General features: G+C 42.2%; 1 protein-coding gene and 1 long non-coding RNA gene across 3 annotated transcripts in view; one reads left to right on the top strand and one right to left on the bottom strand.

Moving 5' to 3' along the window:
- svild (supervillin d) overlaps positions 1–20,994 on the top strand; it is a 43,151-nt gene extending 22,157 nt beyond the window's left edge. For both annotated transcript variants that reach the window (XM_037080728.1, XM_037080729.1), the window contains 25 exons: positions 2,305–2,402; positions 3,438–3,516; positions 4,849–5,390; positions 5,904–6,036; positions 11,251–11,398; positions 12,085–12,168; positions 12,442–12,528; positions 12,709–12,892; positions 12,983–13,155; positions 14,052–14,216; positions 14,408–14,544; positions 14,645–14,792; positions 14,886–15,031; positions 15,171–15,346; positions 15,530–15,668; positions 16,093–16,393; positions 16,487–16,641; positions 16,728–16,830; positions 16,932–17,139; positions 17,227–17,360; positions 17,456–17,611; positions 18,581–18,724; positions 18,878–18,990; positions 19,307–19,462; positions 19,678–20,994. In XM_037080728.1, coding sequence (XP_036936623.1) covers positions 2,305–2,402; positions 3,438–3,516; positions 4,849–5,390; positions 5,904–6,036; positions 11,251–11,398; positions 12,085–12,168; positions 12,442–12,528; positions 12,709–12,892; positions 12,983–13,155; positions 14,052–14,216; positions 14,408–14,544; positions 14,645–14,792; positions 14,886–15,031; positions 15,171–15,346; positions 15,530–15,668; positions 16,093–16,393; positions 16,487–16,641; positions 16,728–16,830; positions 16,932–17,139; positions 17,227–17,360; positions 17,456–17,611; positions 18,581–18,724; positions 18,878–18,990; positions 19,307–19,462; positions 19,678–19,764 — 3,996 coding nt within the window. In that variant the 3' untranslated portion in view covers positions 19,765–20,994. The remainder of the gene's footprint in view (positions 1–2,304; positions 2,403–3,437; positions 3,517–4,848; positions 5,391–5,903; positions 6,037–11,250; positions 11,399–12,084; positions 12,169–12,441; positions 12,529–12,708; positions 12,893–12,982; positions 13,156–14,051; positions 14,217–14,407; positions 14,545–14,644; positions 14,793–14,885; positions 15,032–15,170; positions 15,347–15,529; positions 15,669–16,092; positions 16,394–16,486; positions 16,642–16,727; positions 16,831–16,931; positions 17,140–17,226; positions 17,361–17,455; positions 17,612–18,580; positions 18,725–18,877; positions 18,991–19,306; positions 19,463–19,677) is intronic.
- On the bottom strand, positions 18,998–19,733 carry LOC119009452. Its single transcript, XR_005071737.1, has 3 exons — positions 19,662–19,733; positions 19,270–19,478; positions 18,998–19,182 (listed from the first exon to the last, which is right to left on the bottom strand). It is a non-coding gene; the product is annotated as an uncharacterized LOC119009452 (long non-coding RNA).
- Positions 20,995–22,151: the final 1,157 nt, after the last annotated feature.

Here is a 22,151-nt window from a genome sequence, read left to right as displayed (position 1 = left end):
TAGTATGGAGCCAAACAGATGTCATAGTATCATAACTTTTGTCAGCAAAAATGAAAACTGTGATGCACAAATCATTCAGTCTGATCATAATCTAACCACAAATCATCTGTCAAAATAATTTCAACATGATTATTACCTGCTTGTGAGTACTTAAAGTTTTCAAGCAGCTAGGCCAACAAAAGGCCCCAAGCAGTTGACAGACATCTCAGCAGTCAGCAGTGGTGTTCGCCGCTTGCTATTCTCACCTCAGCACAGATTTAAATGAGATAGCTCAAAATGACATCACACACTGAACCACATCCAAGCTTCAAAACATCAATATATAATCAGAGTGATATCACAGATTTATCTGTATTTTTCTACAGTCTACTGTTGATTCTTCTCATTTCCTTTCCTGATTTACTCTCAGCTCTTTCCAGTGCAGCTGGTGTACGCTTCAACCCTCCTGGGAAGTTTGCTCCATTTATAACAAATTGAGCTGTTTCATACAGCTCTGAGCTGTCCTGCACCTGGATGCACACTTGGCCAAAGTCATGACTTCACACCCACTGGAGGTCTTAAAGCAGTGGTGGGAAGAGAAGTCTAAAGTCCCCAATCTTATGGTAGATAGACACATGTGCTCTTGAAAATGCGGAGATTGCCCTGCTTTCCCAGGCTGCTAAGGTTTCAGAAGTGGTTAGGCTTCGTAATATTGGATGTAAATAGCTGTTCTAGCTTGGCCTTTGCAGACCAGGAGCAGTGCCAAGGTTGGCCAAGTGAACCCAGATGGCAGTAAGTTGCTCCGACCAAAAACCTGCTGGGAAAACCAGCGAGGCTCTCACACTCATAATACTTTTGTTCTATCTTTTTTCAGCTCTCTGTGTCCTGTGTTCTACTCTAAATCCCTGTTATTTTAAGGTGTCTCACTTGAAAATCATCAGCAGTGATAGATGCTCCCTCTGCTGTCTTCACTTTTCCCTTATCACTCATTTCTCCTCCGCAGTCCCTGTTGACAGCCGGTGAGTCAGTGTCTCCAGCATGAGAAACAGAATAGGAGTGAGGTTACACTATGTCTGCTTTCCAGCACGGATGGAGGCAATAAAAATGTATACATAGAGACTTCTGGATTAAGATACACCTCATTTATATTTCGAATTTCCAGACTGAATTTCCCGAGTCTATAAAAACTTGTTATTTTAATCATGCTGGGTGGAAAAAGAGTTCCTTTTTTTATAATCAGTGAGCGTAAGCCTCTAATTCTGTAAGCTTTGGGCCGCAATTTTGTGAGAAAAGAGCATTTGATTTCTTTTGCTCGGCTCACAGCTGGAGATCCACTTATCTTCAACAGGTCACCCCAGGGCCTTGGTAAAGTGTTTACTGACGAAGAACCCGACACAGCTGCATGGTTCACACCACATTTAAAAACAAAAAAGTCTGATGGAGTGGCTATGAAGTGATGATTGGTGTAGAATGAACTAGAATTTGTAAGTCCAGGTATTGTTTTTCTGTTTCTAATCATCATACTGTACAGCTAATATTGTGGTAGGTGACAGTCTGTAGGTGCATTTCAATCCACCTGTGTCATGTGCCTAAAAAGAAAAAATTACGAGAAGACAAGAAGAAAATCTGGAAAACAAAAGTGCTAAACTCAAAGGTTTTAAGTTGTTTGTACAAGCTTTATTTTGTGTCATCCAACTAGTATGAAGCCATTCACAGTCAAGTAAGCACCTTACACAAGTGTGATATGAAGCCTTCAGTGCACATACACTGAGGATGGACATCTCCATGAAGAATAACTGGGACAGAATTAAACTTTTGTAACACACGCTGGCATATAAATATGGATTTTGAATTTATTAATAACATGAGTATTTTAACATTTTAAAATGTTTAACCAAATAATTTGAGTTTTACATGGAAAATCATGTCAGACACAAATGATTACGAAGTTATTTTTATTTCCTATGATATGTCTGGAGGGAATGTTAACCTTTTAAAGATGATAAAAACTAAAAACAAACTCGAATGGCTCCCTTGAGGAACCTTTATTTTAATGTGGAAAATGCAGTACCGGCATAACTCTGTGTTTTAGTTTTTACTATGTGTATTCAGGGTGGGCAGACACTTCACATTCACAGCATTAAACTCTGAGTAACTCTACTAGAGTATTTGCAAGGGTTAAGTGTTTGGTTCAAGTGTTGGGGTGGAGCCTCATTCATTCATTCACTTCCCCTATCAAAGATTTGTTTTTCACAGCTGGTGTAGGACTGCGGCGGAATGTCTTTCAAATGTAATACTAACCGTTAGGCTTGTTTTTGTCTGTAGGACCTGGAGGGGGCAGAGGATGGAAGCAGCGGCCGACGTGCCAACAACAGGCTAAAGTGTCAGCTGACGAGCAGCGACGAAGAGGATTCCTCTACCAGGTAGGCTGGTCACAGTCACAGCAGAATAAATTAGTCAGGAGTATTGATATTGGTTAAGTATTGATTTACTATGGAAACTGCACAGTGGGAACGTTTAAACTGGGAATAGTCTTCTTTTTCACCATTCAAGTAAGAGATTATCCAGTATATTACGTGTGCCACAACAAAAGCAGACTGAACAAACAGATTCAACCTGAAACCAGCTGGCACACACACTTACAGCGATTGTATGTAGCACAGAGGTAATTATAGGCCAATTCAAGGCTGTCTAATGATGTATACTGCTGCAGAGATAAACCAGATAAACCTGCAGACCTTCTCAGATAGCACATGCTCACTTGCACACATGCATGAACACAAACCAGGCTACAGTTAGAACTAGAGTATACTGTAGCACTGTAACCACTGGGGTAAAAGGTCTGGACATCAGTGTACAGATTTAGATTTATACTGGGCCTTGTCCTTGACCCTTTTCAGCAAAGCTCTAATGCACTGCATGGAATAAGCCAATCGAAACAAGTACAAAAGTGTCCATTTTGAAGTCCTCACTACAAAAGCAAAACTGAATGCGTCTGATCCTTGGTGCCTTCCAAAGGTTAAACACACCCACTTAAGATGAGTCATTGATTATGAGTGTGTGGACCTACTTGCCCTGCCAGGGTTTGTTGTGGTGTATTAGTGAAGTTCTGTGTGTTTATCATTATGCTGGCTCAGAGCCTAGATTGATTATCTAGATTATCATCAGATAAGTGACTGTATTGATTTTGGCAACGCCCTTTGTGTTTGTAATGATCAAGGAAAACAAAAACATCTGCAGTTGTATAAAATACCGCTTTGATACAAGCAACAGTGAATTCAGGGTGGTGATATACTACTGTATGCTTAGCCCGTATAACCTAATCAGTACAATTAGTAACTCTGTGGTTGGATTCACCTCACACCTTGCTCCTGCAAGTTTTAAAAATGTTTTTTTTTTTTTTTTTGGATTCCTCTGTCTGTTCCCGCCATCTTTGTCCTCATTCTCTGACACTCCAGGCTCTCTAAAACGGATAGAGGCAAAGTCATGGAGGAGAAAGAGGCCACAGATGAATATGTTGTCACTGTTGAAGAAAAGGTCAGTAGATTCCCTCCCCATTTTATACAAAAGTCAATGTGTAAGATTTTATACAATCTGCTACTGCAGTGGTACCTTTTAAAACTCAATAGGCTCCAACACAAAAGCCTGTCTCTGTGGATTGTGCCTTGAGAGATCATATTTTTGACCACTGCTGTTGCAATTCTGAAAAAATGTTTCCACCGCGTGCGAGCCAATTCCAAAACCGTTACTCACCTTAACGTTGGCTCTGTTTACCTCCAGGTCTGCTTTAGTTTAGTTTTTTGTTTTTAAAGGCGACCTGTAGATTGTAAGTCATGTCACTGCAGTACAGTTGCAATGCAAACACACACGCATGTATGGCTAGATTCATCTGGACAAAGTGCAATTACGTCAGATGTCAAAATGTTGAAAGTACCTACACATACTGTACGCCCCACACGTTATGCACTGATGTTTTTCATTTAGGACGACCGCCCGGTTAGCATTGCACTATTACACTCAGCGGGCCTCATGATCTGTTCCTGCCTTCATCTCCTCCTAAATCAGCACTCCCACATCACCTTTGACCTGTCAGGAGGTCGTCTGCTGTTGTTCCAGCTGCTGCTGTATCACCTTAGCATCAACATATTGAACACGGGTGTGATTATATGTGTCACTGCTTGTCCATGTTTGTTATACATTTATTTACAGTATTTTGAAAAGTATTGCTTTTTGAAATGCATTCTGAAGCATAAACACTTCATGAAAATAGTTCATATATTATGGTAGCGCAGATTACAAAAGGCTTTTTTCTCACATTAACAACATTGCTCAACACAACATGTGTTTTCTGTCAACATGTGTGTTTTTTCAAGAAAAAACAACAAATGTGCAGATTTATTGACAAAGGAATCGATCTTTGTTGACACACTGTGCCTCGTTTTGTTTCTTCCGGACTTTCACTCAATCTCTTTTTTTCTTATCACCATTGTTTCTGCTTTATCCAACCCCATAGTCGTTCTTATCTCTACCTCTATATCTCTTTAACCCCCTACATGCTGCTCATCTGACACACACTAATCAAGAGTCTCTTGATAACAGCAGTTAGAAAGAAGAAACAGTAGCAGTTGGGACAGCAGTGTTTGTTTGTCGACATGTTTGTACCCTTGAGACAAACATTAAAGAGTAGGGTTTTTCTGTTTATGTGGAAACTGCAGAGGAAACTGTTGGTCTGGTCAGAGAGCTACAAGGACCATAGAATACACCTCAATAGTATTGCAACTTGTTTTTACCAGATATTGTAAATATTATGGCTTGTAGTAAAAAAAAAAGAGAGAAAAACAAACCTCCCTTTTTCCCTCTCTTCACCAGCCTGCCAGTCTTCTCTCGGACAGAGCTCCCCCCTTCAGCAAGAACAAAGACGGCTCCCCCCCTCCCTCTCCTCCCTGTCAGCCTGCCTCACTGCAGCGCCAAGACTCGGGGCCTCGAGGCATCAAGGGAATCCTAAAGAAAAGCCGCTCCACCAGCGTGGAGTCAGACCACAGCGAGGGCTCGGCGCCTGATTACACACGGGCCCGACAAAGCAGCATCACCCTCAGCCACCCCGAGAGCGGGGAGGAGATGGAGGAGGATGAGATGGAAGAGGAGGAGGAGGAGGAGGAGGAGATGGATGAAGAGCCCAATGGGAAAAATGACAGAGAGGATGAGTCATTAACTGATGAGATCACAGATGGAGGGTGCTTCAGCACAGACAGACAGCAGACGGAGGGAAGCAGTGGTAGCAGCAGGGGGAGTTGTGAGGAGATGCGAAGTCCCTCGCCTGTCGAGAGTCTGGAACAGTCCACCGTGTCAGAGGATGTTGAGGAGCTGGAGAGCAGTTTGGATGGAAGCCAGGGCTCCTCGCTCAAACAGAGGTCACTGGACGTACACAAACACAGAATGCATTGTGATGAAGGAATATAAAGTATAAGGACTTTTTGTTTGGCCATTCAGCAACAAATTTCTGAGTTTAAGAGGTGCACTTGAGTGGCGTGTGTGTGTGTTTGCGTGTGTGTGCGCGTGTGTGTGTCAACTCTGTCAAAGACAGCAGGGAGGAAAGCAGATGCACACTGGTACATGACAGCAAAAAGATTTTCTTGCCAAATTGATGTTGGAGTTGAATCTACATTTTTTTCCTGTTCTACAAAAACCTTTTCATATTCTCTGTCCTGTTTGAAACTCTGCCTACTCTGAGAGCAGACAACAGTTTGAGTTCAGTAGAGAGAGCAGCTCTGTAGAGTCATGTATTTAGTTTTCATTTTGAGTCTCGCTTTTACACTCAAGAAGGCCCAAGTTAAGGCTCTCTGAAATGCTTAGAGAGGTAAATAAGACATGACATTTTAGTGTGACTCAGAGTAAAGAACTAAATTGTCTTTTGTCTTCTTCAGACTTGCAGATTTTAGTGGTGAACATGAGAAGAAGGATAGAGGGAAAAAGGCCAAACCCTTTGAGCAGGTCCAGACGCCACTAACTGAGCGCTTCGAACAGCTGCATGATGCTGAAAATGCTTGGAAGAAAAAGGTAAGACTTCATTTACTGAGCTTAAATTTTTTATTTTTTTTGGATTGCATTGTTTTTTTGTGTAAATGGGCAGTAATGAGCAAATCCTGCCATATGTCGAGGCTTCCCCTCAGCTTTGTGAGCAGGGAGGGAAAGATTTGGCTGTGGACACATTTCCTCCTCTGCTGAATCAGCTTATTTCCCAGAGTTTGCTGCCAAGAGGTGTGTGAGGTTAGGAGGGCTTTGGGGGGTGCAGCAGATTTGGGAGTGGTGGCCAAAGCCAGAGATCCGGGGCTTAGCTAGCCTCCCAAAGAGGGAGAGGGACACACCCCTCACCCGTTGTTAAAATAAAACCCTACACCGTCACCAAACACCTGCAAAGCTTCCTTTGAGAAAAAGAAAGGCGACTACAAAAACCAACAGCGTTGAAAAACAATTCTCTGTATAAACAAGCTGTTTATCGTATCATTAGGTTTTACACAGGTCAGTCTTAAACAGACACACGCTCAGATAGCTGACATATTTCAAAGTGGTGATAAAGGTTTGTGCAGGTTTCGACATGTTCTCCTAAACAAACAAGACCACCCTTACTGAGTCTTCAAGTGGAAAAACAACACTACACTCTGTAATAAGCAGTTCAAGTAAAGAATGGCGCTACAACAGTGGAAAACCCCCGATGTGTGCCACGAGGAATATCCCCAAAACACTTAAAGATTGAAGTGATGTCATGTTTATTTAAATGGACCGTCCTCTTGGCTTGATGTCTGGCAAGATCAATGATCCTCTTGGGGGATTTCTGGTTTTGGGCTCATCTTGCATCCAAGAATGACCTAACCTCTGAATAAATCCGCTCGTAGTCTGGAAAAAGCCACTTTATAAGTAAGTGCAGACGGTCAAATATTTGAACAAATCCCCAGTCAATTAAATGCTGAAAAGTGATGTCATTTTGGATTTGTGTGGTCTATCTTCATTTCAGATGAATCAACACTAAAATCCATAATAATTTGGTAGAAAAACTGCATCCTCAACACTCACACGCATGAAAGAAAAGCCAAACTGGCGTTCAAAATACTTGCGGATTTCTTCCTTTTAATTCTCTCTGAGGTTATTGAGCTGGTCTGGAACCTGCTGTGTGCTGGGGCTGCTACTGTACAGCTCCAGGAAACGAACTCAAATCGGTGATAATGCATGGTTCGGCTGAATTATTGCCGTCGATGCCATGTAGGCATTAGCTTTTGGGCGTTTTCTTATATGTGATTATTCTTGTTACATTTCCATTTCCTTTGAGGAAGAGCTATTGGCGGTACATGTCTCGGCACGTCGCTTCATCTCCTGCACTGCCCAAGCCGGAGCAGATGTTGTTGCTCTTTTGGTTGATATGTGGGAGACAAGGGAATGTAACATGCATGGTACACACACCATGGTCAGCGTCAACTAGCTCCAGATGTTTCCTGTGAAGCCTGCTAAGCTGTTCCATGCACCACAGTTGTGCTGTAATGTGATGCCTTGTTGTAAATTCAATTTAGAGAGGGTCTGTCTTGTCTAAAGTAATGATTGTTAGTCATGGGTTACGTTGCCTGTTTGCAGCAACGTCAGTAGATGATTGATCGTATCTGACTAAAAAAGGCAAGAGAAAACCCCTGTGTTTTCATTTAAATGCAGTTTCAAGTGCATTTAATTACAAATTTTAAAGTGTCCTGTCCAAACACAATCTACAATCTGTTTTTCAAATCCCTCTCAGTGTCTCGGTTTGTATTCCAGCGATGACTCATTTAAGAGCCAGTCTGATCCAGTCCATTAAGACTAATGATCAGTTGTCCCTGGTGTGATTCCCAGAGATAATAAACTAAAGATGAGTTGATTATCTCTAATACATTGTGAGTGTGCTGGCTCCTCAGACAGGGGATTTAAAAAAGACAAGTCATGGAATAGTCTGTAGAAAGTTAAATCCACCAACAGGTCGAGGCATTTCTAATGATTCCAAGTAATGCTGCGTGAGAATAGTTTCATACCCTCATAAATCGGAATGAGTCATACGTGCACTGATTTCAGTCAACAGCATCTGCCCTCTCTGCAAGACCGCTTATAAACAGGCTATTTCCTTTTCCTTTTCCTCTCTCTTCCTCTCCCATCCTCCCAAACCTTAAATGACTGTAAACGTCTCTTCTTTACTCAGCTAAAACACTCTCGGCCTAGCTGTTGCTGTGCCCTCCTATGCTCCTTTTACTCCATATTTCTCTGATAATTTCCCTTTCTTCTTCTGCTATTCCTCCTCCTTTTACCCCTATTTCCAGTTTCCTCTGTTCTTACCTGCAGACTCTCCCCATTACTTTGACTTTTGCACCTGCCTGTCAACCTTTCCCAGTCCCTTCAGGTGAGTGTGTGTGTGTAAACTTGCATGAATATGTACAGTATGTGCCTCTTGGCGAGGGCTGCAACTAAAGATTAATGTCACAGTTGATTCATCTCCAGAATTTTTCCACAATTAATCATTTAATCTATAGATTGTCCAAAGAAAATGTGAAATACGCTCTCATATTTTCCCAGAACCTAAAGCAACATCTTTGAATTGCTTCTTTTGTCCAACCAACAGACCAAAACCCAAAGCATTTACCATCATTAAGGACAAAAAAGCAGTGAATCCTTATACTTAGGAAGCTGCTTTTAATCTCTTAATTTTCACCCTTATTTTTTTCTACCTGTGTTCTGGACATCCTCTCATGTTCTGAGAATTACCGCAGAGAAATCGGCGCTGTCAACACACTTGCTGTCGCTACATGAATGTGGTTTGCTGGCCCTCAGTTGGTCGATATCTGTGTCAGTGGTTTGGCCGAGGTACTGCGGCACCGTACAGTAATGCGGGGCTGAGAAAAATGGTTTCCTGTGGGGGTTTGAGGCCCAGAGCCTTTCCTCCCCTCCCCGCTCTCTGGGGTCCTGTCAGGCCAAGGTATTTCCCTTCCCTGATTGACTCCAGAGATGTGCTGCTAGCTGGAGGGGCCGTGTAAGTGTGTGAGAAGACTTGAGGACTGTGTGAGATGGCAGATATTGTTGATGTTGTTGTTGTTCTGGGGTTTTAATAGTAGACATGTGTAGAAACAGCTCTGCATGTCAGAATATGTATCATATTATTTCATGTTACTAAATCAGCATGAGCTCACTTTGATGTGCAGCCCTAGTGTGTTGTCTGCCAGTGTGATTAAATGTATTTCTTTGAACTTTTCTCTCATGTCAGGCTAATATTTGACCACATTATTCATCATGTTAAAGTGCAGACAGTACTGTGTGTGGGTGTGTGTCTGTGTGTGGGTGTGTCTGTGTGTGTGTTTGTCTATGTGTGCTCTCTGGTCTGTTTGAGGGGAAACTGGTGTTTTTCCATTTTTTTTTTTACCACTTGACTGTTTGTATATTGCAGCATGTGTCACGTTCAGTCAGGACAGACAGCATATGATTCCCTAATTTTGCTATCTAAGTTTTAAGACATTCTTGTTATATGGCAGAGCAGTTTCCGGGTCCATCCATGCCAGGGTATCAAAAATGATGGGTTAAGCAGCGATGGAGAGTCTTGCTCAGGGACATTTCAACAATACATTTATTGTAGGACACAAAGACTGTTGTTGGATTAAACTTTTGACCTTCCAGTCACAGAGTCTCAATGCAGAGGTCAGTGATATGTCACAGAAATCTATTCATGTAACTGCATGTTTAAATTTGTGATTCATAAGCAGATTTAGGGTTTCTGCCATGACTTTACCAACTTCCAAGGTGCATGTAGACGGAAAAAAAAGGCTAAAAAGAGCATAAGTCCAGCAGCACTTTTAGTATACAGAACAGCTTCATTGTTAGACCAGCGTGTTTCAGCTTGTGGTGAAACAAGCCTTTATCAGGATGACCCCGATTAGGGCCACAAGTCGAAACGTGTTGGTCTAACAATTAAGTTGTTCCATATACTGCAAGTGTTGCTGGAGTCTTAACCTCTGTGAAATCACATTTTTAACTTGGAAAATGTCATCAGCTAATACCAGAAAGATATTTGAGCCTGCCATTTTGTAAAACATCAAACTTAACATTTTATCTAGCTGTTGTATAGCTAAACAATGAATCCTGAAACTGTGATGCGAAGGTACAACTTCAACAAGCTGCAGGAATTTCACACAGTCATGTGCTAGCCATTGGCTTCTTTGAAAAAAAACTACAAACTGAGGAATCTTGGTCGTTCTCAAGTTAATATGCTCTTCGTCTAGTTGCATAGTATGTAGACAACCAATTTGAAACAACAAATCATTCAGCCTATTTGTATCAACATCAATTTAATGTAAAAGAATTGATTGGAGAAAAGACTGCTGATTTTGCAAGACACTCATCCTATTCCAGTCCCACATAGAAATCCATCCATCTGGCCGCAGTTCACCACCTCAGCCACAACATCTCTTTCACTTTAAAGCCTCTGACATCTGTGAATGTTTAAGTCGACTCTTCAGAGCTTACAGTAAAGATGATGCTCTGCGTTACAGAGTGACAGTCAGCAGATCACACATCATCCTTCATCCACAAAGAAAATTCCTGTCTGAGTTTTGGGAACCCCACTCATTTGTTTGTCATTTCGTGCTCTGCTGTTGCACTCATGTGGATTTATTTATTTATATTCTGTGTCTGTTACTTCTGTGGCTGTAGGCCTGCCTTTGCAAAACTGTTCTGTTTGTAACCTACTGTAAAAAAGGAAGGCAGCTATTGAAAAATCAGGCAGAGTTGTAAAACTCAAATATTTTGGAGTGGAATGCCATTAATTACTCAAACAGCTCCAAGGGTCCAGTAGGACCAGGGGGACCATTAAACCTCAGCTAATTCATTTTTAATGGTGGAGTTCAGGTGCAAAAATGGCAGCAGGAGTAAATCACCCAAGTAAAGCTCTACTGAATTGGGGTTGATGGATCGTCTTAGTATATAAATGAGATTTTGGTGTTTTACTGTCAGGCCTCAACATTCGTCATGTTTCTTGTAAAAATAAAGTTTGAATAACACGGTGAAAACTTCTGGAAGCAGTTGATTTTTGGACCAAGCCAAAAGCGCTCAGAAAAATAATTAGGAAGTAACTGGATCTTTAATAAATTGTGTTTTGCCAGTGATGTTGCTTCAGTATCTTAAGTAGACTCCTGGCCATGTGCAAACTTTCTCGCTAACTCATTGTTGACTTCACAGTGTCCTCACAGCTGTCTGTCTGAATAATTGTTCCAACAGAAGTCCAGTATAGACCCGGTAGCCAAAATGTCGCTGGCTGAGAGGATGAAGATCCTTAAAGACAAAGAAGAACAGTGGAAGAACAAAGGCAAGGGGGCAGCCAACGACTCCATCCAGTTCACTGTGGCTGGACGCATGGCCAAGAGAGGTGAAACTTAACTTTGTTTGTGTAGTTTGGCTTGACAGGATTCGAGCGTGCTCATTGTTCTACTGCTGCTGCTTGACTTGAGCATTCCTTCTAGTGCACGTCGGGTCATACACGTAGCCTTTTGGAAAATTAGAAATTGACATGAGATTACAAATGAAAATCAACTAACTGACCCATTTTATTTTGCGAAAACAGACAAAAAATGTTTTCCCTTATAACATTATATATAGCACTTTGGCTCATCAGTACTCAGGCTCAAGTACATTCAATAGGTTGAATATCTTCAGTTAATGGAAATCGAATGTGGGAACCATGAAGTTTGGGCCTGAGAATGATACCTTTTTGAGCTGCAGTGCTTAGTTCATTGATCAGTTGGTTGATTGACAAAAAATGAATATGCAACAAGTTTGATGCACTTACAGTTTCAGTCATTTTTCTTTCAAAATCCCTTTACTAATTCAAGTTTCTCTTAAGTTCTCTCATGAGAATTTGCTGCTCGTGTTTCTCATATTTGAAATAAAACTTTATCTTTGCACTTTGTACTGAAACAAGTCATTGAATATGATACCTTTGACCATGTCATTGTTTCTAAACAAAAAAAATGAATTGAGAAAATAACAGGCAAATTAATTGATAATAAACATTTTAAGTTGCAGCCTTAATTTTCCCCCAATGTGTTCCTCCAGGTCTTGTGACAGATACCGGAAAGGAAGAGTCGCCTCTTATTTCTCTGAAGAAGTCTAATGCCACACCTGTGAAGCCGCTGGAAGGTATGAGATAACATACATAGCGGCATATCAGTGTGTGATTAAGGTTAATCAATAAAGGGATCATCTTGATACCTCTGTAAATACAGCAGATGTTGTGAATATTTGAACTTTATTGATACTTGAACAGTGTGGCTATGTGTGTTTCTCCAAATGCCAGACATTTCAGTTAAATCCTTTTTTTATTAACTACATTTCATACATTTTACCAGAAAATGACATTGTGTTTTGATAAATAAGTGTATTGAATCACGATTGTTTATTTTTGCTCAACAGAAATCTCCAGTAGAGCTGATGTGAAGGTGGAAGGAGATAAAAGACTCGACAAGCTGGAGTCTTTCCTCGACAAGCTCCACAATAAAGGTACAAGGCCTCTATTTGTTGTTAAATCTTATACAAAACATTCCACAGGCTCACAGTACAGGATATCTAACACAACAAACACAGAAAACAATCAGAGAAAAGAAATTATTAGCAGAGAAATGGTCTTTGTAACACTTCCTGTTCCATCCCTCTTGTTTTTTGCTGTGGTCACCGGGTTAGGCGTGAGCAAAAGCAAAACCTCCACCATCGAGGTGACAACAGAGACGGAGAAAGAGGTGATGACCCTGGATGATGACGAGACATTTGGCAACTTCTACAAATCCGTCTCACCTTCGTCTCTCCAGGACTCGAGTGTGGTGCTGACGGAAGAGGACCTCAGCCAGATCCAGGCCGATACACCCAAGTTAGTTCATATTAATAAATGCTTTTTTGGCTATTTTCCTAAAATTATTCTCAGGTTGTTTGCTTGAATTTGTTGTATCCATATCTTCAGGCTAACGTCAGCTGTAGCAGAGCACAAGCGAGCAGTTCGACCAGCCAGAAGAAATCAGGGCTCCAGGAATCCTCTGCGGGCTCTGGCTGCCCGCAACGACATCCGCCAGGTCTACACCGAGCAGAGGCTGAACGTAGCATCGGTGGAGACCAAGAGGATCCAAGTGGAGAGAAGTGAGACCACTCAGACTAACTTACTGTGACTCTGCAGATTTCAGAGAGCAAAAGTTAAATCCACAATTTCTGTTTAATGATATCTACGTAGAGCTTCTGATATGTTCTTTTCCAGTGACTTTATGTGCTTAAGGGCTTAGTGTGCCATCCTGGTGTATTTTAACAAATGACATAAACAAAAAAATGGATCACAGGCATTCAGTATGGAATCTGGTAAAGAAAAGCAAAATTGAACACCACTTTAATTTCCCTACAGGTTATCTAGAAAATGAAAAAAACTGCATGACCAACTAAACTACTGTGTCAGTTTAAGTTTTAGATGGACTTTGGAATGAATTCTGCCATCACAGTCGTACTAACTGGCTCTAAGTATATGTGGGCAAAAAACTCTGCTTTCTCCAGCAAAAATAGAGGTGTGAAATTGTATTTTTTGAATTCCCTAACCTGATTACAGAGACCAGGTGTCTTGTTTATATGATGATTAAGAACCCAGATTACTGCAGGAAGCCAACAGTAACCTGGTTACTTCACTGTGTACACAGTAAACATATTAATTCAAAGCTGGATACTGATTAGCTGTACTCGAGGACTGAAGCTATTCTGCAGCTGTACATGTTCACTACCTGATATTCATATACTACATTCTCAGTCCTACTCTGCTGCTTGCATATATCTTGTATTCAGTTCCTCTTTATCGATGCACTTCAGAGTAGTCTGACCTCAGCAAACTTTTTCACAGGTTATGCAAGAGGAAGTGAGCACCGCAGCTATGATCAGCTGTCTAGTCAAGCTCACATGAAAGAACATCATGAATCTGTTTGTGGTTTTGTTATAACTGTGTTTACCGGTGTTCATCTATATAGAATGTCAACTGACTCGTTCTCTCTCCCTCAAAGTGGCAAAACACTCAAGAAATCCAAACCTGGCTGATGTGGCCTTGGCAGGTCTCGCCAGCAAAGAGAACTTCCGCAAGGTCAACCTGCGCAGCGTCAAGTCCACCGATGTTGTGACCAACAACAGCACCCTGCCTTTCAACAAGCTCATGCTCATCCGTATTAAAGGTCAGGAACACAAGAGAGTCGTCTGTTTTTGTTTTGTATACATACTTTATGAATTCAGGTGTGAAGAGTTGTGATCTATCAACCATAACTGTGTTTCTCGCTTCATTTCTGAAGAAGTTAATGAACCAGAAAATCCATTTCTATCAGTGATTTCTGTATCACATTAAGGCTATAAACTGCTTTGTTTGTAGGTCGGAGGCACGTCCAGGTGCGCTTGATGGAGCCCACAGCCAGCTCTCTGAACAGCGGTGACTGCTTCCTTCTCATAACGCCAAAGCACTGCTTCATGTGGAGCGGAGAGTTTGCCAACGTCATTGAGAAAGCTAAGGTAGGGACACTGTCACATGGAATGAACAGTTAGAAGAAAGCCTGAGAAGACTTCAGACGGCTGTGACAAGAAACATATGTTTTGTTATTGTGTTGCGCAGGCGTCGGAGATGGCTCAATTTGTTCAGGCCAAGAGGGACCTCGGGTGTAAAGCCCCACAGGTGACGGTGCTGGAGGAGGGCATCAACACTGATAGTCGATGGGCCAGAGAGTTCTGGAGCCTGCTGGGAGGACAGACCAAATACAGAGGTTCGTACGCACACACATCCATTATATACAATTATGTCTCACCATATATGCTTACATACTCAAACTGCTCTTTGTATGTGTCTGTGTTTGTAGGAGCAGGGGAGCCCGAGGAGGACGAGCTGTATGAGAGTGGTATATTGGACTCTAATGGTGTATACCGACTCCAGGGAGACAAACTGGTGCCTCATGAAGACGCCTGGGCCTCCATACCGAGTGTCTCTATGCTCGACTCCAAAGAGGTAACACCGCTTCCAGAGCCAGTGTGGAAAAAACATATGATGGATCACATCCATAATAATCCTGACAGTGTTTCCGTTGTGTTTGTATTGTAAAAACATTCTCCCTGATCTCTCCTTCTTCCCCAAAACTCCACACCAGGTGTTGGTGTTTGATTTTGGCAGTGAGGTGTACGTCTGGCATGGGAAAGATGTGTCTCTGAGCGACAGAAAAGTTGCTGTAAAACTGGGCAAACAGCTCTACAGCGGCAGCTATGACTACAGCAACTGCAGAGTGAACCCTTTAGATGCCTCCTGCACCGAGAATAATGTGCCTCTGTGAGTATCACTTAATTAATCCTACCACTTTTTGAGTGCCTGCTTTGCGCTTGATGAATGCAGAACTGTGCAGTACGTTACTGGTTGTGTTATTGTAGCCCCTAGTGGTGTCATTATGCCAGTGCAGCTGCACAGAGGGTTTTAAATTAAGTCTTTTTGTGTGCGTGTGTGCGTGATTTCCAGGCAGGGGCAGGGTCGCCCGAGCTGGACTCTGTATGGCCGTCTGTCGGAGCACAATGAGACGGCCCTGTTCAAAGAGAAGTTCCTAGACTGGGCCGAGAGGAAGAAGGAGGAAGCAGCAGCTCCAGCTGAGGAAGTCAAGGTGGATGGGATTAGACTTACAGTGATTCTGTTCAGTGAAATCTTTAATGAATCTGTTTTGGGTTCATATGTGGTTACTTCTTTGTAAGGTTTGCTTGCTAACGATGTTGATGTGCAGGTAACTGGCATCTCTCTTGAAGGTATTAATAAGAAACATTCTTCTGTCATAGCTTTAAAAACCTTGACAGTTTGTGAACTTGAACTTGAATGTTAAGGGACCCTTAAAACCCTACAAGTCTCATAAAAATTCTAGTGCAGGTACAATAGCTAACCTTGATCTGTGTCTCAAACTCTGTCATGTCCAGCACTTGAATTTGAGGGAATTTAGTCTTTGAGAAGTCATTGAATTTGATGTTAAAGAAGGTGAGGGGACCCCTGCACTGACTGAAGCAACAAATGACTAAAATGCTCCTTTGTCCTGACAGAGCCCAGTCCACACCACTGAACGCCCCTCGTTCGACTTGGACCTGCAGCCATGTGATGCCAAGGCCCTTCTTGACAACGAGCCCGAACCAGTAAAGACGGTCCTGGAGGGGGTGAACGTCCATCGGGGGCATGGTGTGGTGAGGGCGGACGATGGGAGACAGGCAGAGCTGGCGACAGTCGCTGTTGATGCCTGGCACATCAAAGAGCACGGTGAGGAGGAGCTGCCCAAAGAGAGCCTGGGCCAACTGCACGAGGGCGACACCTACATCATCCGCTGGACGTACTCTATCACTACACTTGGTGAGTCAGGGGAAAAGAAAAAAGGCAGCATGTGAGAAGTTTATTCAACGATAGTTTACAGTCCTATAGTGAGTTTTCCTCTGTTTTTGTCAGTGGGGAAGCGACAAAAACCCGGAGAGCTGAGCGCCGGTGCTCCTGGACGAGAGAGGACCGCCTGCTTTTTCTGGCAAGGCCGTCACTCCAGCGTGAGCGAGAAAGGAACCTCGGCTCTGATGACGGTGGAGCTGGGGAGCCACAGGGGTTCACAAGTGAGTATCAGTCCATCACAAGCAGACACGATCAATAAAATGTAATTTTTTATGGTGAAGTTCCTGATCCATTCATGGCTTTCCAGGTGCTGGTGACTGAGGGAAAAGAGCCTCCGTGCTTCCTCCAGCTCTTCCAGGGAGGTTTGATCATCCACAAGGGCAGCAGAGAAGACAGCAGCAACAACACGGGTAAACAAACTAAACATGCCCTTGTAATACTGCTGATTTAATTTGATGCCGGTTTGAATATCAATCACTTCTCTCTTCTCTCTCTGTATGGTTCTCCTCAGGCGGCTGGAGGTTGTTCTGCGTCCGTGGTGAGGCAGAGAGGGAGGCCATGCTGGTGGAGGTGGATTGCCAGCATGCCAGTCTGCGCTCTCGTGCCAGCCTGGTGCTTCTCAACGCTCAGAAAGGCCGTCTGTACCTGTGGCACGGCTGCAAGGCACACGCCGGGGCCAGGCAGGTGGCCAAAAGAGCTGCGGACAAAATAACTGAGAGGTAAACACAGAAGGCATGGACGGATAAATAGACATCTTATAGACGGACATGTGTGAACCAACATTTGTCTGTGTTTGCGTCTTCAAGATGTCCCTCAGAGTTAGGTCTGAGCAGCTACAGCAGGTTGGAAGTGGAAGAGGTGGAAGAAGGATCTGAGCCCACAGAGTTCACAAAGGCTCTGGGCCCGCAGGACAAGAAGGCCTACGACTGCATGCTGCAAGGTGTGTCCTCACTTTCACACACAAATTATCCGCAAGTCAGAGAAAGATCATTAACGATTTGTTAGCTGACGTGCTGTGATGTGTATCGTAACCAGATCCAGGGAAGTACAACTACACCCCACGGCTTTTCAGGCTGAGTGCCAGCTCAGGGGTGTTCGAAGGGGAGGAGAAGCTGTATCCAGCCAGGGTGACAGAGGGAGTCATGGCGATGCCCTTCCTGCAGGAGAATCTCTACTCAGCGCAGCAGCCAGGTAATGAATAAACATTCAGAAGACATCTATCAAGGGGCCTAGATGTCAGTAAAGGCATCTTTTCAACCTCAATTACAGACATCCATGGTTCAAAATTAAAGTTTTTATGATGTCTTTATTGGACTCACTTCAACAAAAGCATCAACATTTTTCCAAACTTTGAACAACAGGCTTACTGTTGAAGGATTGAGGACCAAAACCTGGTTTCTAATAAAGCTGATAGTCAGCTCAGTTAATTATTGGACTACGGACTTTTGCGGTTGAAGCTCGATGTTCAGTTCTTACCTTTGACTTTTGCTGCAAGTCCAAGAAAAACACCATAAAAACTTGAATTTTGAGCCCCAAGAAGTTGTCCTTTGGATGTCCGGATGAAGTTACATAGACATCAGAAAAAGCTCATTGTCATTGTGGCTCTACTTCGACGAAGATAATGAGTTGACATCCTTGGTATATGATTTGCTCACTGGGCACTATTTGACTGATACTTTCTATGGAACAGTTTCCTTTTTCAGTGGAACATAGATTAATGTAAAACTACTTCAGATCCTAGAGCAAGGGTACACAGCGTTCTATACTGGAATATAAATGCATCTGTTAAATGTTCTTGCCTGGCACAGATAGACAAAATTGTGTTTTGTTTAGAAGCAACTGGGGAGTGTTTATTAAAAAAATACATTTCTTTGTTAGTTTAGATGTCAGTGAAGAAATCCCGCTGCCACAATGTCTGGAAGCTTTGCCCTCTAGAGTCACTCCTCAAACATCCTTTGTAGATTGCAGAGATGCATTTTCACACTCTGGAACACAAATTACAGAAACACTCAGATGCATATAGTCCCTTACTCAGACTCTATCACTAGCTGTAACATGGACAATATTAGCTAAATGATATAACCTCAGAGTGCTATTGGATAAACATGTCCAGTAAGTGCTCTGCTGTCTTATCTAACACCCGTGCTGTTGCCTCTCCAGCCTTATTCCTGCTGGATAACCGGATGGAGGTGTACCTGTGGCAGGGCTGGCAGCCTGACGACACACAGTGCACCGGCTCAGCAAAGATCCGCTGGAACAACGAGAGGAAGTGCGCCATGGAGACGGTGCTGCAGTACTGCAAAGGTCAGAGATCATTCAACTAATCAGTCATTCATCTCCAGCAATCAGTGATAGTTAAAAAGAAAAAAAAGTGGCAGCCAAACACCTAACCAAGTAGTCTGCTCATGTTTTTGGTTTTCATGTCTCCCTAACACTGGCTGATGTTACGATTCACAGAGAAGAACCCTCGACGCCCCCCTCTGGCGTATCTGGTCCTAGCAGGCTGTGAACCTCTCACCTTCACCAACATCTTCCCATACTGGGAAAAGGACACCAGTGTCGCTTCTACGGTGGGATGCTACGCTGTCCGTCATTCTGTCTCATGTCTCTGTTTTTACTGTCCGAGTGTGTGTCGGAGAGGCGTCAGTGTCACAGACAAGACAGGAGGAGTCGACACCAGAAAGAATCCAAATCATGTCACCCAACCAGATCTGTTCTGTGTCCTCCCCCACATATGTATATTTAGAGCTGTCATGTGAAGACTATAGGAGGTTTAATGTTGAATAATGTGGCATAGAATGTGTAGTCCTAGCTTTACGTATAGAGGAATTGTAACTAGGAGATTTCACCTGTGCATTTGTTAACCTGAGTTCCATTTGCTTGCAGGTCGAGCACTCCAAGAACAAGGTGATGTTAGTGAAGGAGGCGCTGTCCAAACTCAGTAAGCAGCAGTACTCCATCGAGGAGCTGACCAGGAAACCGCCACCAGAGGGAGTGGACCCTCTACGCCTGGAGGACTATCTGTCCGACCAGGACTTCAAGGTAGGACCGTCGGCTGCTGTGAGATACGATCAGACAACTTAGGACTAGAATTATTAATAAAAGTAAGAAGCTGAAATGTTTGAGAAAAAGAAATCGCTATAGAAACCTCCCACAACCTTTCTGATAGCCATACACATCTGCACTTCATTAACAGATCGAACTTGAAGCAAAGGTTTTCATCTAACAGTTGCTGTCTGACCTTCATGTTTTCGCAGACCCTTCTTGAGATGAGTCGAGTTGAGTTCAACGCCCTGCCAAACTGGAAGCAAAAGAACCTGAAGAAAAGCAAGGGCCTGTTTTAAAAACACAAATCTGCCTGTCGTTTTTAATGCTCCCAGCCGCTTTTCTTACTTTTTTTTTTCTTTTTTTTTTTTTTACTCCAAGAAAGGAAAAAAAAAAATCAGGTCCCAATTTTGTAAAAGGATAAAGAAACGAAAATGTACAATTTTGTTCAAATGTCTATTTTTTAAGAACAATTCCGTTTTTAACTTGTCTTTGAAACATTTTAGCTAACCATTATGTGCAATTGTTAATCTTTTTGATGGCAAGATGTTTCCCTTGTATGTTAGAAAATAGTTACTCTCACGTTATAAATATGTAATATACTATATATGAATGTGTTTTTATGTCAATTTCTGTGGGAGAATGGGTTTGTATGAAAGTCACCTGTGATTTTTCTTTTTTTTTTTAAACTGGGGGACTTATTGATCCATTTTAGAATTCATGGGAAAAATCCAGCTCTGTGTAATGGGATTAAATTGCTCAGCAGAAATGTCTCCACTTAGAGGATGACAAAAAAAAAAGACGCCAAACAATTGAGAGTTCTGAGAACAATCCCTGTAATTTGTGATGAAACAAGATTGTAAACTTAATGCCTGACCCCACTCAAAAACATTCAGTTTATCTTCTCCTTCTAATAGAAGTGTGTGCAGAGGTTGGTGTAACAGAGTCCAAAAGTTCAAACTCCCAAAGAAAATTAAAACGTGAAGTCTTTGCACATACACCATCACATCTGTCACTGAAACAGACCCATTTATCTCCAAGTTCGGTACTGAATACTTCCCGGCTCACATGAATAAACTGCCATGGTGACAGCAATGGCAGCTGTCTGATCAACTGGTTGTTTGGGACCAAATTTAATCTTCTTGTCTTGTTATAAATGTTTTTTTTATTTTGTGAATCTATGTGTATGAGTGTGATAATGTGAAACTTTAAAAGTATTATGTGTGTGTGGGTGTATGAGAGAGAGAGACAGCGAGAGAGTCACTGTGCTGTATAAACTTCCTTTATAGCTGTAGCTGAAACCACAAATGTATACTTCAAAATGTGTTGAACAAACTGCCATGTCTGAATTAGGAATTTTTCTGCATGATGTTCACAAAAAGTTCTGCTTTACAATCATGTATCAATTTGTGATACATCGGCGTTGGAGACCGGCTTCCAGGCACATAAAGGTGAACATTGGTGGTGGGGGAACACAACGAGGTATTAACACTCAAGATTCCCTTTTAAATAAAGTATTTTTAAAAATGTTTGCTTCTGATTTTCTTGTTGAATGGCAAAAGTCAGAGACACACAGGTGTAAATAATCAAATTAACTATCACTTACTTGGGCACTTGAATGCAGCTGGGCCTTAGTAAGTGTTATGAGAAACACCTGTGTTTTCCCTTTGTGTGTTTTTTGCTTGTTTCTAACAATACAACCACACAGTATCTGGGTTTGATGACAGTTGTAGGAGGTTCTTAGAAGGTGATTTTAAGACATAATAATGTCCAAAACCTGTAAAATCTGAATTTTAACAGCAGAACAATCAAACAACATTACAGAGCCACTTATTTCCCCAGCATCTTCATAAAGCTTATGATGGCAGGCATTTGGACTTGTCATTGCAGGGAAAGCAAAGGTGGAACTAATAACATTAACGATGGCTCCATTTCATTAAGGGGGTCTTGGAAAAGCTCCACTACCAGACAGCCAGCGGGCACAGAACCAGAGTCTTCGACCTTGTCCATCTAAATTGAATACAGCTCATGTTTATGAGTAACATCTGTGCTTGACAAGTCAAAAAACGTCCACTATATGACAGGCCTGTTTCCTGTTGTCATTGCATTCTGTCATTTTTTGTTTCATTCAACACTTTGAATCAGTCGCCTCAGAGAGCAATTTCATTAAAATGTCTCCCGGCCAGGATCCATATCGGACAAGATTGATGTGCTGTTGAGGAAAAAAATAGAAATTCAAAACATTTTTTTTATTATTATCATTAAAGTGCAATGTGTAAGAGTTTAAGCTGAAAGCATTTTAATGAAATACAATGTGAAGAAGTAGTTTTGACATTAAAGTGTCTACATATTGTGCTGCAGAGATCTACTGAGGTTAGCATGCTAACTGGCTATTCGATTAAGCCTGCGATAATTACTTTTGCCTCTTGGCAGCAGCAGAAATAAGCTGTAAACACTCGTAATCTTAGATTTTAAGGTGATTAGCAGCAAGTTGTTAGCAAGAAGCTGTGTATTTACACACCCAGCAGACACAAAACAACGTTACTGCTCCTTTTGTGACTGACTCAGTCATGTAAGTCACACACACTCTGCTTTTATCTGTTTTTGCTCTTTCCACCGACAACCTTGAACTTTAGCAGCTAACATTAGCTAGGCTAGCAGCCAACTTTGTCCTCTGCTGAGTGTA

Source organism: Acanthopagrus latus, chromosome 20, assembly GCF_904848185.1.
Source record: "Acanthopagrus latus isolate v.2019 chromosome 20, fAcaLat1.1, whole genome shotgun sequence".
NCBI lineage: Eukaryota > Metazoa > Chordata > Actinopteri > Spariformes > Sparidae > Acanthopagrus > Acanthopagrus latus.
The sequence above is the reverse complement of the archived record's forward strand: the minus strand, read 5'-3'. Positions and strand labels throughout refer to the sequence as shown.